This window comes from Equus przewalskii, chromosome 1 (assembly GCF_037783145.1).
Source record: "Equus przewalskii isolate Varuska chromosome 1, EquPr2, whole genome shotgun sequence".
Classification (NCBI taxonomy): domain Eukaryota; kingdom Metazoa; phylum Chordata; class Mammalia; order Perissodactyla; family Equidae; genus Equus; species Equus przewalskii.
The window spans coordinates 129,689,694-129,706,533 of record NC_091831.1 but is presented as its reverse complement, the minus strand read 5'-3'; the positions used below and the strand labels follow the sequence as shown (position 1 = coordinate 129,706,533).

At 38.1% G+C, this 16,840-nt stretch overlaps 1 protein-coding gene across 13 annotated transcripts in view; it reads left to right on the top strand.

Annotated features, from left to right (window-relative positions):
* Window positions 1-16,840, top strand: part of TLN2 (talin 2) — a 418,570-nt gene that overhangs the window by 248,700 nt on the left and 153,030 nt on the right. For all 13 annotated transcript variants that reach the window (XM_070578546.1, XM_070578544.1, XM_070578536.1 and 10 more), the window contains 2 exons: window positions 2,828-2,891; window positions 3,927-4,031. In XM_070578546.1, the coding sequence (XP_070434647.1) occupies window positions 2,828-2,891; window positions 3,927-4,031 (169 nt within the window). The remainder of the gene's footprint in view (window positions 1-2,827; window positions 2,892-3,926; window positions 4,032-16,840) is intronic.

Here is a 16,840-nt window from a genome sequence, read left to right as displayed (position 1 = left end):
GATTGTCTTGTTATTAAGGGTTCTATATATTCTAGATAAAAGTCCCTTATCAGATATATAATTTGCAAATATTTTCCCCCATTCTGTGGGTTGCCTCTTCACTTTCTTGACGGTACCATGTGCAGTTCAAACTTTTTTATTTTTATGTAGTCCAATTTATCCACATTTTCTTTTGCTGCATGTGCTTTTGGTGTTGTATCTTAAAAGTCTTTGCCTAACCCAAGGTCATAAAGACTTACTTCTATATTTTCTCAGAGTTTTATCATTGTAGCTTTTACATTTAGTTCTGTGATCCGTTTTGAGTTCATTTTTGTGTTTGATGTGAGGTAGGAGCTCCTACTTTATTGTTTTGCATGTGGATATCAAGTTGTCTCAGCACCATTTGTTAAAAAGACTGTTCTTTTCCCATTGAAGTATCTTGACACCTTTGTTGAAAATCAATTGACTATGAAGGTAAGTGTTAATTTTTGGACTCTCAATTCTATTCCATTGACCTATATGTCTATCCTTATGTTAGCACTACACCATCTTTGTTACTGTAGCTTTCTAGTAAGTATGTCTCTTAACGCTCTTTTAATCTGTTATTGTGTCCTCTTTTTCACCTCTACCACTAAGCCATTTATTCATGAGGAATTTGGGTTATTTTTATAGAATTTCCAATGTTGGGATTCGCCTGATTGTGTCATGGTGATATCACTTACTATGTGCCTCTCTCTTTTTGTAAACTAATATTTAGATCTAGCATCTTAATTAAATTCAGGTACAATTATTTATTTACTTATTCTTTATTGCCAAAAATACTTCCTAAGTGGTGCTGTGTACTTCCTGTTGCATCAGTCAGGAGCTTATATTATCTGATTTTCTCACTTTTATTAATATTAAAATTGACCAGTAGGTTTGGATCAGACAAATCTATCTGTTGTAAAGGCCCCCATTAACTTGTCACTTAATAGTTTTAGCAGCCGCTCATGGTTGTTTTGATTTATTGCTTATTCCATTAAGAGTTGCAAAATGGGGGCTGGCCGCTGGCATGGTGGTTAAGTTCACACACTCTGCTTTGGTGGCCCGGGGTCCATGGTTTCCAATCCCATGCATGGATCTACACACTGCTTGTTAAGCCATGCTGTGGTGGCATCCCACATACAAAATAGGGGAAGATTGGCACAGATGTTAACTCAGGGCCGCTCTTCCTCAAGCAAAAAGAGGAAGATTGGCTATGGATGTTAGCTCAAGGCCAATCTTCTTCATAAAAAAAAAAAAGTTGTAAAATGATTTCTATTATTCTTCCTGCATTTATTAGCTTTCCTGTTTTCCCTTTATCAGTTTTCAGTATCAGTTGGCGCCCTAGCAACATCTTAAGGTGACCAACGGTTATTTTAAAGCATCTTTATGGAATTTTATATATCTGTGTTTTTACCTGTTGTGGTCATCATTCTTTCTGAGCTCAAATTGCTCCATCACTTGAAATTAATTATGTGATGCCTGGGATTGCTTTGAAATAATCCTGGGGAGAGGATGTGGGTGAGGGAGTAGGTGAGTCCTGAATAGCTGTGAATTATAGTTGTTGAAGCTGGGTTGTGGGTTCGTTATTCTATTCTCTCTCCTTTTTTCTAAGGTTTTGAAAAACGTCCCGTTTTTGGCCAATGGTTATCCCTTGATGTCAGACCAGTGTCGTTTTGGTGGCTTCCTTGATCTCAGGCACATGAAACTCCAGGAACACTGTGTAATTTCCTGCCCCAGAGCTGGAATCAGTCATTCTCCAGGGATCCCTGATTCCCTTTAGTGGGAAATGGTGTTTGAAGACACCCTGCCGAGGCACTGGGGGTACTTATTGCCACCAAGCTGTCCTTGCCCTTAGCCGCCTCAGTGGACGCAGCTAGAAAATAGGAGTTTCAGAAAAATGAATCAGACGTCAGGCCAATATTTCAAATGAAAGGTTGCAGGGTTTGTATGTAACTTTTCCTTCTTTATTTTTTTTTATCTATTTAATGCTATAAATCTTGGTTTCTAACAACAAACGTAGCTTCTCATTTACTTTATCCTAGCTATATATAGCATCCTACTTATATAATGTAATATCCTAACTTTATTGTGCGTGTATTTGTATTTATATAGAGAAGGGGTTAGTTTTAAAATAATGATACTGATATTTAACGAGTCGACTATGGTTCATTTTATCTTTGATATATCTCACTGGAGATGTATAGTCAAAAGACTGTTTTTCAGAGTTACTTTAAATCATTTTTATCCCTGTAGTTATGCTGTCAACTTGATAGACTGTTAAGTTCGTCTGTTGCGCTTTGCTTTAAGTTTTTAGGTGTGGCGTTTTTCCCCCTTTGTGGTTTCATGTGGTTCTACAGTGAAAATTATAATACAAAGAATATTCAGGGAGGTTTAATCTCCATCCTTGTTCCCCTCTCCCTGTTTTCCCTTCTTTCCTCAGAGAATCACTTTTATTAATACTAGACATATCCTTCTATTGTTTTAAAAATACTTACTAGCAATGTGAAATGAAAAATGTTTCCCTCTCTTTCTTTCAAAGGATAGCATACGGTCCACTCTTGTGCCCATTGCTTTGTCACTTTACAATATATCCTGTAAATTCTTTCTTCTTTAACTATGTTAGTTTGACCCTTTTTATCAGACTGGTTTTATATTTGTGTCCTATTTAAGTGCATGGTGGGATATGGCAGTCAGTTATTAATTATACCATAAAATACTGGGAGAGAGAGTGGCTTAACTGTGAGTTTTACAAAAGTCTCTTTTCTTTCCTTCTCGCCATAGAAAATGATAAACGCCTTACTTTTTTTTTTATTCTCTCTCCCAGTCTAAAGGAATTCCTGCCCAAAGAATACATCAAGCAGAGAGGAGCAGAAAAGAGAATATTTCAGGTGCGTATTGGAAATCTACAGAACTTTCTTATTCTCCTCACTCCCTATCCTCATTTATTAGTAGTGAGGGGCCTCTGCATGTGATACTTTCATACTCTGCGCATGAGCTCTGCTTATATAATAAATGATTAGTGGCTCAAGAGTAAAGAAGCTGCCAGTTCTACTTTGGGCAGATTTATTATCTTAATCCATACCTTCTTGTTAAAGGTTACTTAGCCCTTCAGAGAAAAATGTGCATACATTTAATTTCAAAGGCATTATCTTGGTAGCATTGAAACAAAGTGATTTGCTATTAAAATGCACTGGGAAGGAAGCTACAGGTAGCTTCTTTGTCCTGAGATGTGTTTTTTGAAGCTAGAAGTTGGGAACCTTTTAAAAATCCAGGTTTATTCTAAAAGTCAGAGAGTTGTGTATACTAGGCAACCAGTTAGAAAAGCCCTGTCATCAACTTTGCCCTGAAACAGTCACTCTAGAGAATCCAAAATATCAAAGTCGTCTTTGGTATTGAAATGTAAATATAAGTTAAAATATAAATTTCATGTGTATAAAACATATTTTTACCCAGTATTGTTTCCAAGTGCTGTGATGTACCTGCATTTATATATCCTGCTCGTTGGAAAACTGTATATTTTGGGTGGATGTTACAATGATACCTCTCTTGACAAGAACATTTTTCCAGCTCTCATTTAAAGTGTTGGTTCTGAACCTTTTGGGACATGGAGTGCTTTGAAAATCAGATTACAATTATGGACCCTGTTCCTGCCACGCTGCACATGCACGAATTGTTGAATGTGGTTGTGAAACCTGTAGGGAATTGGAGCTCAAATTCTACTTAAGAAACCCTTCATTAGAGCTTGCTGTGTGCTCTGACCCTTGGTCAGGAGGGATATGTGTCATGGAGGGGTCTCTGAGACAAACGTCGCTTGCTGATCATTCACAGCCACTCTCTTTGCACCATGTATAGTAACTGCCTCTACCAAGCCCACCTGCTGGCCAAACTGTGGTAACTGGTCCCTGCTGCTGTCACTTTTGTAGGAGCACAAGAACTGTGGCGAGATGAGCGAAATAGAAGCCAAGGTCAAGTACGTCAAACTTGCACGGTCCCTCCGGACGTATGGTGTGTCCTTTTTCCTGGTGAAGGTGAGTTGGGCCACGTGGAGGGGTGGTTTTCCTCTGCCACCTCTCTCTTAAAGCATTTGCTGTGAAGCTTGGTTTGTCGTCTGTAGATCCGTGGTATTTGCAGATGTTCCATCTGGTCTGCTGTGACCTGAGTTTAGCTGTGGGACAGACATGAAGTGTATGAGCTGCGAGGCTGGTGAGCGAGCCTAGCTGTCCGCCGGTCTCTGGGCAGCTGTGTCACTGCTATAAAGTCACTGAAGGGGTGCATTTACTATGACTTGTTATCACTTTCCCGAGAATGTTTCCCTCTTACCAAGAGCGTCCTGGACTAAGTGAAGCTTCTTGACCACTGCAGACCGAACTGAATTCATGTGGTAAATGCAGTACTTAATTTGTATACTTTTAGATGGATCTTGGGATTTTCTGTGGCCTTCAGGTCTATTTTCATGGGAATTGTTTGCCTTCCTACTAGAAGGAAAGAAGTGGGTCTTTGAAATTTAACCTGTGAGCAAGCAGAGGGAGGCCTTTGATGGGTGTGTTCTTTTATTTATTTATTTATTTTAAAGATTGGCACCTGAGCTAGCATCTGTTGCCAATTGTTTTTTCTTCTTCTTTCTCTCCAAAGGCCCCCAGTACATAGTTGTATATTCTAGTTGTAGAATTCTGGTTGTACGATGGGTGTGTTCTTAGGTTGACTGATCAGCCCTCCCATTAGCTTCCTTACCCCTTTGTGCATCCTGACCTCACATACTCTATTTTAGTCGTCCGACTATAGTCATGTCCCGCATGATGACGTTTCAGTCAATGACAGACCGCATATACAATGGTGGTCCCATAAGATTAGTACCATACAGCCTAGGTGTGTAGTAGGCTATACCATCTAGGTTTGTGTAAGTACACTCTGTGATGTTGGCACACTGACAAAATCACCTAACAAATCATTTCTCAGAATGTGTTCCCGTTGCTAAGCGATGCATGACTGTGCTAGGTTCCATGGATTTCCACTCATTTTGCTGTGACTCTCAGCCTCTCGCCTCTTGCTTTTGGCCCTGGAGGAAGTTCCACCATGTGGTGAGGTTTCTTATGTTGCTTAAGACAAAGGGGAGTGTTAACCAGCTGTGCTGCAGCTGTTTCCAGGGACTGAAATCAGAAGGCCAGTGACAGCGTGCTTCAAGGAGGTTTCTTTCCCCACAGCTAAAGAAAACTGGAAGAAAAGGAAATTATGCCATCTGCTAGGATGTTTGGGGATATAGATGCTTTCCTTGACTTCACTCCTCATTGGAGGAATCTGCTTCATTTAGGATGAGAAGAAATAAAGATGTTATACTGAAGAAAGGCATGTGCTTCATGCTGATTAGTTACTTCAAACAGCTCTCAGTTTTACACCAGAAGATGCTGGGCCCTTGCAAATGAAGAAAGCATAGGTGAATCACTTTGTTTTTAAGAAACATAATTTAGAAGTTGAGTCTTTCATATTTAGTGTGTATTTTAAACTATCAATGAATGTTTGAATGGTGCTGATGCCTTCTAAGTAATAATGACTCCATTTCCCAATATTAATAAGAATAATATTAATAAACAATTATATGCCAGGCATGTCTTATTCAAATGTCAGCAGCCCAATGGCAGGACTACCACTATGGTCTTCTTTTTAGAAATGAGAAAAGAGGCCTAGAAAGATTAGTGTTAGTCAGAAAGATTAAATGACTCAGCTGGGGCTAGTAACTGAAGGAGGCAGGACTTGAATTCAGGTCTCTCTGACTTCAGAGTCCATGTTCCCAACCACTGAGCTATGCTGCCTTAGCCAGGGTGATCCCATCTGAGATGTAGTCACCTGCTTTCATCATCCCAGCTCCCCCACCCCCATCATGAGTACATGGTGACATCTGCTTGTTTTAGAAGAAAAAAATGCTTTTAGGGTAACAGGTGGCAGATGAGTTCCAGTACCTCATAGGAACAAAGATGAAACAAATTTTCAGCAAGTCCAATGATATTGGCATCGGTTTCCATATTTTCTTGAGTTATTCTGTAGTTCTTCATGTATGAAATTCATCTCTTGTGTTCAGATTGTTTTCCGTTAATACCGTCAGACCTCACACAGAGTTAGCTTCAGTGATGTGCGTAAAGGTCAGTAAGTTTTGGAAGATACATAGCACACAGAAAACTACATGTAATTAAGAAGAGAAATTTGTTCTCCAAAGATAATTTAGGGCCTGAGAAAAATCTATCCATGGCTAGTAGGATAATTAGAGGTAGAGCACAGATCTTCTGGTTATTGCAGCGTCTTGCAGATTTGGTCAAATGAAAACTTTTCTTTTACAAAGTATTTTAGGCAAAATAAGAAAATGGTGGAAATTTTCTCCCTCTCCTTCCTTCTTCCCTTCCTTTCTTCTCTTTTTATTTTTTTAAAATTATATCTCTTTGAAGAAAGGCCAGGGTCAAGGAGGTAGGCAGCACTGACAACTTTCATATACATATTAGATATTCAAATTGCAGTTTTTATTAGTTTTATTTTTTGTCACTTTATAAAAGTGAGCACATTGGTCACTTTCATTTTTTGCTCAATGGTCCTGTTTAGTATACGTTTTATTTTAAAATTGATTTTTATAAATAGAGTTAGTCATAGTCTGCCCTATTTTAAAAGTAGTACAACTGAGAATTCAGAGATAATGCAATGTTATGAATTAATGAACCTAGTAAATCAGATCAATAGATCAAATAAGATGACATCATATACAGTGAACTATCTGGAAGAGAAATACAGAAAATAAATCCATTTATAATAGCATCAAAAACAAGAAAATACTTAGGAATAAATTTAGCCAAGGAAGTAAAAGATCTGTACACTGAAAACTTTAAGCCACTGATGAAAGAAATTGAAGAAGACACAAATAAATGGAAAGGTCTCCCATGTTCATGGATTGCAAGAGTTAATATTGTTAAAATGTCCATACTACCCAAAGCAATCTACAGATTCAGTGCAATCCCTGTCAACACTCCAGTCACGTTTTTCACAGAAATAGAACAAAGAATTCGAAATTTGTATTGAACCACAGAAGACCCCAAATAGCCACAGCAATCTTGTGAAACAATAAAACTGGAGGCATCAGACTTCCTGATTTCAAACTATATTGCAAAGCTAATCAAAATAATAATAATAAAATAATAATGCACAAAAACACACATAGACCAAAGGAACAGAATTGAGAACCCAGAAATAAACCCATGCATATATGGTTAACTAATATTTGATAAAGGTGCCAAGAATACTCAATGGGGAAAGGATAGTCTCTTCAATAAATGATGTTGGGAAAACTGGATTTTCACGTGCAAAAGAATGAACTGGACCTATATGTTACACCACTCACAAAAATTAACCAAAATGTATTAAGGACTTAAACATAAGACCTAAAACCATAAAACTCCTAGAAGGAAACAGATGGTAAGCTCATTGACATGGGTCTTGGCAATAATTTTTTGGATATGACATCAAAAGCACAAGCAGCAAAAAAATAAGTGGGACTACGTCAGACTTAAACAGCTTGTGCACATCAAAAGAAACAATCAATAAAAGGAAAAGGCAACCTACAGAATTGGAGAAATTATTTGCAAACTATGTATCTGGTAAGGGGTTAATATCCAAAATATATAAGCAATTCTTACAACCCAGTAGCAAAAAAAAAAAAATCCAAGTAAAAATGGGCAAAGGACATAAGTAGACATTTTTCCAAAGAGGATACTCACATGGCCAACAGGTACATGAAAAGGTGCTCAATGCCACTAAATATTAAGGAAATGCAAATCAAAACCACAATGAGATATCACCTCACATCTGTTAATGGCTATTATCAAAAAGACAAGAGATAAGAAATGCTGGTGAGGATGCAGAGATAAGAGAACCCTTGTGCAATGTTGATAGAAATGTACATTGGGAGAGCCACCATGGAAAACAGTGTAGAGGTTCCTCAAAAAATTAAAAAGAGCACTATCATATAATCCAGTAATCCCACTTTCTGGATATGTATCTGAAGAAAATGAAATCACGATCTTGGAAAAAGATATCTGGACTCCCACGTTCATTGCAGCATTATTTACAATAGCCAAGATATGAAAACAGTTTAAGTATCCATCAACAGATGAATAGATTTAAAAAAGTGAAAGAGATATATAGTGGAGTATTATTCAGCCATAAAGATGAAAGCATTTGTGACAACATGGATGGACCTTGAGGGCATCATGCGAAGTGAAATAAGTCAGACAGAGAAAGACATATATGATCTGACTTATGTGGAATTTTAAGAAGCCGTTCATAGAAACAGAGTACATTGGTTGTTGCCAGGGGCTGGGGTGGGGGAAATGAGGAGATGTTGGTCAAAGCATACAAACTTGCAATTATAAGAGAAATAAGTTCTGGGGATGTGATGTACAGCATAGTGACAATAGTTAACAATATTGTCTTATATACTTGCAAGTTGCTAAGAGAGTAGATCTTAAATGTTCTTACCATAATAACAAAAAAATGCTAATTATGTGAAGGATATGTTATCTAACTTTAATGTGGTAATCTTTTCTCAATATATTACCTGTATCAAATTATCACATTACACACCTTAAACTTACACAATGTTATATGTCAATTATATCTCAATAAAGCTGGAAAAGAAAAGATGGCATCATATGATCATTTTATACAAAGCCACTAAAGTGTTTGATAAAATTCAGCACCTACTCCTTATAAAAATTTCTTTCAAATGCTGGACTATACTTCTAGAAGAGAATATCTACAGTACACTCTTTGACATCAGCTTCAAAAGAATCTTTTTGGACACCATAACCCCTCACATGAGGGAAACAATAGAAAGAATAAACAAATGAGACTTCCTCAGACTAAAGAGCTTCTTCAAGGCAAGGGAAAACAGGATTGAAACAAAAAAACAGCCCACTAATTGGGAAAAAATATTCACAAGTTATTTATCTGACAAAGGGTTAATCTCCATAATATACAAAGAACTCACACAACTCAACAATAAAAAATCAAACAACCCAATTACAAAATGGGCAGGGGACATGAACAGACATTTCTCCAAAGAAGATATACGGATGGCCAATAGACACATGAAAAGATGCTCATCATCACTAATCATCAGGGAAATGCAAATCAAAACTACGCTAAGATACCACCTTACACCTATTAGAGTGGCAAAAATATCCAAAACCAAGAGTGACAAATGTTGGAGAGGCTGTGGAGAAAAGGGAACCCTCATACACTGTTGGTGGGAATGCAAACTGGTGCAGCCACTATGGAAAAACAGTATGGAGATTCCTCAAAAAGTTAAGAATAGAAATACCTTATGACCCAGCCATCCCACTGCTGGGTATCTATCCTAAGAACCTGAAATCAGCAATTCCAAAAGTTCCATGCACCCCTGCATTCATCGCAGCATTATTCACAATAGCCAAGTCATGGAACCAACCTAAGTGCCCAGCAACTGATGATTGGATAAAGAAGATGTGGTATATATATACAATGGAATACTACTCAGCCATAAAAAAGGACAAAGTCGTCCCATTCACAACAACATGGATAGACCTTGAGGGTATTATGTTGAGTGAAGTAAGCCAGACAGAAAGACGAACTCTCTATGACTCCACTCATAGGTGGTAGTTAACATATGGACAAAGAGAACTGATCAGTGGTTGCCAGGGGAAAGGGGGGTGGGGGGAGGGCACTAGGGGTGAAGTGGTGTACCTACAACATGACTAATAATGATGTACAACTGTAATTTCACAAGGATGTTAACTTTCATAACCTTAATTAAAAAAAAAATGCTGGACTATAAGTGTATTTCCTCAACATGATAGTGTTTCAAACCTATTATCAGTATCCTACTTAATACAGAAATGCTAGAGAAAAATCTATAAAAATTGAGATCAGGGCCCAGCTCCACGGCTGAGTAGTTAAGTTCACGTGTTCTGCTTCGGCGGCCCAGGGTTTTCCTGGTTCGGATCCTGGGCACAGACATGGCACTGCTCATCAAGCCATGCTGAGGCACTGTCCCACATAGCAGAACTAGAAGGACCTACAGCTAGAATATGCAACTATGTACTGGGGTGCTTTAGGAAGAAGAAGTAGAGAAAAAAACGGATTGGCACCTGGGCTAACATCTGTTGCCAATCTTAAAAAAAAAAAAAAAATTGAGATCACAGCAAGTTACCCTTTAACATCATTTTGGAAGTTCTGAAGAATATGTAAAAAAAATTTTTTAAAGCATAACTTTAGTAAATGGAGAAACAAAATTATTATTACTTTTTGCTGTGCTTTTTATAACAACATATACAGAATCTTTTTTTTAACTATTTACTTTGAAATAATCAGATTCACTGGAAGTTGTAAAACTTATACAGAGAATCAAAAAGTCAGATAATAACAAGTGTGGGTGAGGATGTAGAGAACTTGAAGCCCTCATACACTGCTGGTGGGAATGTAAAGTGGGGCAGCCCCTTTAGACAGCAGTCCAGCAGTTCTCAAATGATTAAACGTTGAGATACCATCTGACCCAGGTATATGTGCCCGAGAGAATTCAAAGCACATGTCCACAGAAAAGCTTGTGCGTGAATGTGTATAGCAGCGTTTAGCCAAAAGATGAAAACAAGGCAGATGTCCATCAGCTGATGAACGGGTAAACAAAATGTCGAGTATCCATCTGGTGCACTATTATTTGGTCATAAAAAGAAATGAAGTGTACTGCTACATGCTACAGCATGGATGAACTTTGGAAATATTATGCTAAGTGAAAGAAGCCTATCACAAAAGACTACATATTGTATGATTACATTGGTATGAAATGTCCAGAATAGGCAAATCTATAGAGACAGAAAGCAGATTAGTGGTTGCGGAAGGATGGCGTGGGTTGAGGTAGAGTGGGGTGGAGGGGCACAGGGGAATGATAGTTAAAGGTACAGAATTTCTTTTTGAGGTAATGAAAATGTTTTGAAATTGACTGTGGTGAGGGTTGCACATATGTGTAAATATACCAAAATCCAGTGAATGTATACTTTAAATGGGTGAATTATATGATTACGTGAATTATATCTCAAAGATGTTAAAACTAATAATCCAAAGAGGCCTCCTGTACCTTTCATCAGGTTTCTCCCAACGGTAACTGTAGTACAGTATCACAACCAGAAAATCAACATTGGTACAATTCACAGACCGTACTCAGATTTTATGTTCTGTATGTACTCATTTGTGTGTGTTTAGTTCTGTGCAGTTTTATCACGTGTGTAGATTCATGAAACTCCCACCATCGTAAGATATAGAACTCTATTTCATCACCACAAGATGATGTGCTACCCTTTTATGGCCATACACACCTCCTATCCCTTCCTGCTCCCCTCCACCCTAGACTCCCTCATCCTGGTCCTTAAACCCAGGCAACCACTAATCTGTTGTCCATCTCAATTTTGTTATTTCAAGAATGCGGTCTAAATGGAATCAAACAATATACAACCTTTTGAAATTGGTTTTTTTCATTTAGCGTAATTCCCTTGAAATCCATCCAAGTTGTAACGTATATCAGTAGTCCATCCTTTTTTATTGCTGAATAGTATTCTGTGGTATGGATGTACCACAGTTTGCTTAGCTATTCATCACTGAAGGACATTTGGGTTGTTTCCAATTTTTGGCTGTTATAAATAAGCTTCTAGGAACATTCATGTGTAGATTTTTGTGTGAATGGAAGTGTTCATTTCTTTGATGTAAGTGCCCAAGAGTGCCTTTGCTGGACCATAGGGTAAGAACATGTTTAGCACTATAACAAACTGCCAAACTATCTTCCAGAGTGGCTGTACCACTTTGTGTTATTATCAGCAATGTATGATTAATCCAATTTCTTTTCATCCTCTCCATAATTTGGTGTTATTGTTGTCGTTTTTTTATTTTTGCCTTTCTGATAGATGTTTAATGATATCTTATTGTGATTTTAAGTTGCATTTCCCTAATGGCTAATGATTTTGAACATCTTTCATGTGCTTATTTGCCATCTGTGTATCCTCTTCAGTCAAATTCTGTTCATGTTTTTTCCCAATTTTCTAATTAGATTTATTTTTACTGTTGAGTTTTGAGAGTTCTTTATATATTGTAGATTCAAGTCCTTTGTTAGATGTGGTTTGCAAATATTTTCTCTTAGTCTGTAGCTTATCTTTGCATCCTCTTAACAAGTTCTTTCACAGAGTAAATGTTCTTAATTTTGCTGAGGGGTATTTTTTCACTTTTCCCTTTTATGATCTTGCTTTGGGTGTTATGTCTAAGAATGGTTTGTGTAGCTCTAGGCTCTGAAAATTTTCTCCTATGTCTTCTAAATGTTTTATATTTTCACATTTTATGTTTAGGCGTATGATCCATTTGAGTTAGTTTTGATAAGAAGTGAGGTTTAGGCCAAGGTTCGTTTTTTGGCGTGTGGCTGTCCAGTCGCCCAGCACTGTTTGTTGAAAGGGCTGTCTTTCCTCCACTGGATTGCTTTTGTATTATTAACCAAATTCATTTGAATGCATTTCTATGGCTCTCTTTCCAGGTTCTCTCTTCTGTTCCATAGATCTGTGTGTCTGTTTCTCCACTGGTATCACACTGTCTTGATTGGTTTAGTTATATAGTTAGCCTCAAAATCAAGTTGAGTGTTTTTCACTTTTTCCTTCTTTTTCAAAATTGTTTTAGCCGTTGTCGGTCCTTTTCATATAGACTTTAGAAAAAGCTTGTTTGTATTTACAGAAAACCTCACTGGGATTTTGACAGGAATTATGTTAAATTTATAGATAATTTGGGAAGAATTGATAACTGTACTGAGTTTTTCAGTCCATGAACATGATACTAGATCCTCTTTGATTTCTTACATTAACTTTTCGTAATCTTCACCCGACAGATCCCTGAACATGATACAATATATAGAATCATTAATTTTTGAATTCGGTGAATCGGTCAAGTAAATTTACAAGATGTGTCAACAGTATTAAATAACCTGTGTATGTGTGTAAATAAGCACAACCATTTAGAATATATGATAAACAGAGGTCACATGCAGAATAGCACACACACAAAATTGTGTGGCTAAGGGTTAGTAAGGTTTTTAAAGAGGTAAAATATTTCTGTAGACTCCTCACAAGAATATACTGTTAAATTATGAAGGAAGTTTATTGGCATAATTTAGAAAGTAAGTTAAAAGTGAGTGATTCTAGTTTCTCGTCCACTACTTGCATGGACTATTAGAAATTCTAAATAAGTCAATGAAATTATAATTTATGAGACATTCAAATATTGATCTTGAGCACACTTAATCATACCACATGGCCTTGAAATTGGTCATAGATATTCTGAGAGAACTAGTTTGATATGTTTATAGGTGCTTCCATCATATTTTCTTCTATATCTGTGAATACTTTGTCCTAATATTCAGAGCATTATACTTTATGCTGTCAAATAGAAAGTGCTTGGGTTCTGGAATCAGGAAGATTAGCCTAGAACCCTGTATGGCAGTATACACCTATGTGAGAAACAGCAGAAGCTCCTATGACTTTGAGAGACATCCCTAATGTCCCTAAACCTCCATCTTTTCATCTGAAAAATGGGAAATGGTAATTCCTTACAGAGCTCGAATGCAGATTAAGTGAGCTAATGTATGCAAAGAAATGTATTAAGGACTTAAAACATAAAGTAATGGAAGGATATTTGATAAATTTTGTCATCCCAGCCCTTTAACCCTTCCCACATCTCCCTGATCCCTGGCCCTCGAGTCCTCCAACTTTTAATCGGCTTTTAGCCTCCATGTTGTAGAGGCAGGGGTTAGCGAATGTTCTCAGTACAGGGCCAGATAGTCAATATTTTAGGCTTTGCCATACTACTCATCTCTGCCCTTGTAGCCTGAAAGCAGCCATAGGCAATATGTACATGAATGAGCATGGTTATGTTCCTGTAAAACTTTATTTATGAACTCTGAATTTCTATTATAGACTCTGAAAATTTCATATAATTTTCAATTTTCATGAAGTAGTATTCTTCTTTCGATTTTTTTTCAACCATTTAAAAATGGATAATTTACTCTTAGCTCTCTGGCCATAAAAACACAGGCAAAAAGCTGAATTTAGTATTGGCTATAGTTTGCTGACCCCAATATAGAGAATCTCTGGAAGCTAAATAATGAGTCCACCAGGAAGAACATTATATGGCAATTTTCTCAGTAGCTAGGAACATATGCTTTGAAAAGAAAGACCTGGGTTTGAATTCTGGCTTTGCCACTTAGTTTGACCTTAGAAAAGTTACTTTACCTTCCATCTCTAAGCCTCAGTATGCTCACCTATAAAATCGTGACTTTTTATAAGGTTTAAATGAGATAATATAGAACAGGGAATTGTCCCATATAAGATCTCAGTAAGTGGGAGTTATAGATGTCTACAGTCTTCCTCTTTCAGTGACTTTTTTTGCGTTTTACCTTGATATGCTAATCAAAACCCCATAAACAATGGTAAGGCATTTCCCAAGAACTGCAAAGGATCTCATTTCATGCCAGAAAATCCTTATGTAAACCCTCTCACTTCTAAATTTGCCTTTGAACTTACTCTGCAATCATAACCAGAACCTTGAGGTGAGATACCTGGGGGACTGACCGCCTTCTCCCCCGAACAGTAAAAGCATCACACAGGGCATTCAGAGCATGTAAGTACCACAAGTTAAGTCAAAATGGATTGCCAGTAGTTTTTAGCAAGAGAAATGGCTAATAAACTGGGTCTTTAACATCCAGTTTTGCTGTTGAGCAGCCATCCCTTTCTGCCATGCCACTAAAAGAAAGAAGTGAATGATGACACAGCCAAGCACAAGAGCTAGCACTTCAGCACCAAGCCAATGGAGAACTCTAGTGAGCACAGCTGCATCATGGGCTTATGTTCAAGTTGGGGGCCTACAGCCAAAACATGCCAAAAGCTTAGCCTCCATACATCCCTCCACCCAATTCCGAATCTCAGATGATGTGCACAATCTCAGCACAAGTGATGCTGATCTCCACACCTGTAAGAAGAGCCTGAGGCAGAGAAGGCTTGATCACAGCCAGCCGCCAGGGCTCAACCCACAGTAATGGTCGAGATGTGCTTAAAAGAGGAGAGACAGGGCTTATTAACGGATCCTGCCTCTCCTAGGTAGAATGTGTATATTCCCCTGCCTGGAAGCTAGAGACATCTTCCCAACAAAACCAACCTAATGAGCACCAACTCGAGAGAGAAGTTTCTTTGTAGCTGGCAAAATCGCAGCTACAGCGTCTGCGTGTGTCTGTGCATGAGAGAGGGAGGTCTTCACTGGAGCCTGCCCAGCCTGCTTTCTTCTGCAGATAAAAAGGATGCTGATATATGTAGTTGAAGGTTGCAAAGGAGAGATGTGGAGTGGACGGAGATGCCAGATAAATGGAAGAAGAGGGAGCCTTATTACCTTGGGACCCTCTCTTAACGTGAGCACAGAGCTGAGCCATTCACTCTTTTAACTTTCTCCAGCTGCTCTGTGTTTTGTGGGTAGGTGCTGAAATAGTTTTATCCCTTGATGGTGGTCTCTACTGCTGACTTTCAGCATTTTCTGAGTTCCTTATATCCATTTCTCCCAATCGTGACCTGATGGAATGTCCACTGCAAGTTATTTGTTTGTTCACTGTGGCTTCCTCTTCCAGGCCGGAATGATCTTGACAAGAGTCAGGACAATCCGTCGGGATCCTGTGTTCCCTGACTGCAAAGTCCCTCAATGGGGAGGTGCAGATGGGAAAGGATGAAGGCAGCAGCTGCAAACCATATTTTATTTCCGATCCCCATCCTGGTCCCAGCAGCTGGATAGGTGCCAACCCTGTGTATTAGCTGCCTAGAGCCTCTCCACCTAAATATCTGTGTGGCTCCTGAAGCCAAATTAGACTAACTGGCATCGTCGACCCTGCACTGATTTCACCCCTTATAGAACCAGCCTCTTTTTACAAAGAATCTGGCTCTTCTCAGTATTTAAGGACTGGGAGGTTCTTGCAGTGCCATATTCCTCTCCTGAGACACCCACACAGAGTGCTGATGCCATTATCTCCTCCTCCTGGGAGGAAGCTGGAGCTGAGCTGTGACCAACCCTCACTTTCTCACGGTTGTGAAATGCCCTCAGGGGCTGCAGGGGTGTTTTTGCCCTTTCTCTGATTGCTTCCACCAGAAGTACAGTGTAGTAAGCAGTCTGTGCTTTTGCAGTCAGATAGTTGTGAGCTACTCAAATTTGTTCAAATTGTGGCTTTACCCCTCACTGTTGTCTGTCAGGAGCAAGTTGCCAGTTCCTTCATTTACAGAATGGGGGTGGTGATGATGATACCAACTTTTGGGGGATGCTCTGAAAATGCATTAGTAATATTTAAGTATCTAGCTTACTCCTGCCCTGCTTTAAGTCCCTTTGTACTCACACCTACGTATACATACATACTTCATGTGTGCAAATTTGAATGTGCATTCCTCTGAGAATAGTGGTTTAGGCATTGGTAAGTTTCACCAGATGTTATTTGAAAAGCATTTTCTTCTTGGCAACAATGGAAATGCATGTGCTGTAAGTGAAATTTTGGGAATAAGGAAAAAATCACTTGAGATCATCATGGCCACAATTTTTCTCATGTAGTGAAATTTTATTTAAAATTTTTTAGGTAAAAAATTTATTTTTTAAAATTGTATTTCATGTAGGATCATGCTGTACTAACTTTTATTATTTTAACTTTATATATTGTAAACAATTTACTTCCATGAATCCAATTGTTTTCCTATAAAATTATTTTTAATAGTTGTATGTA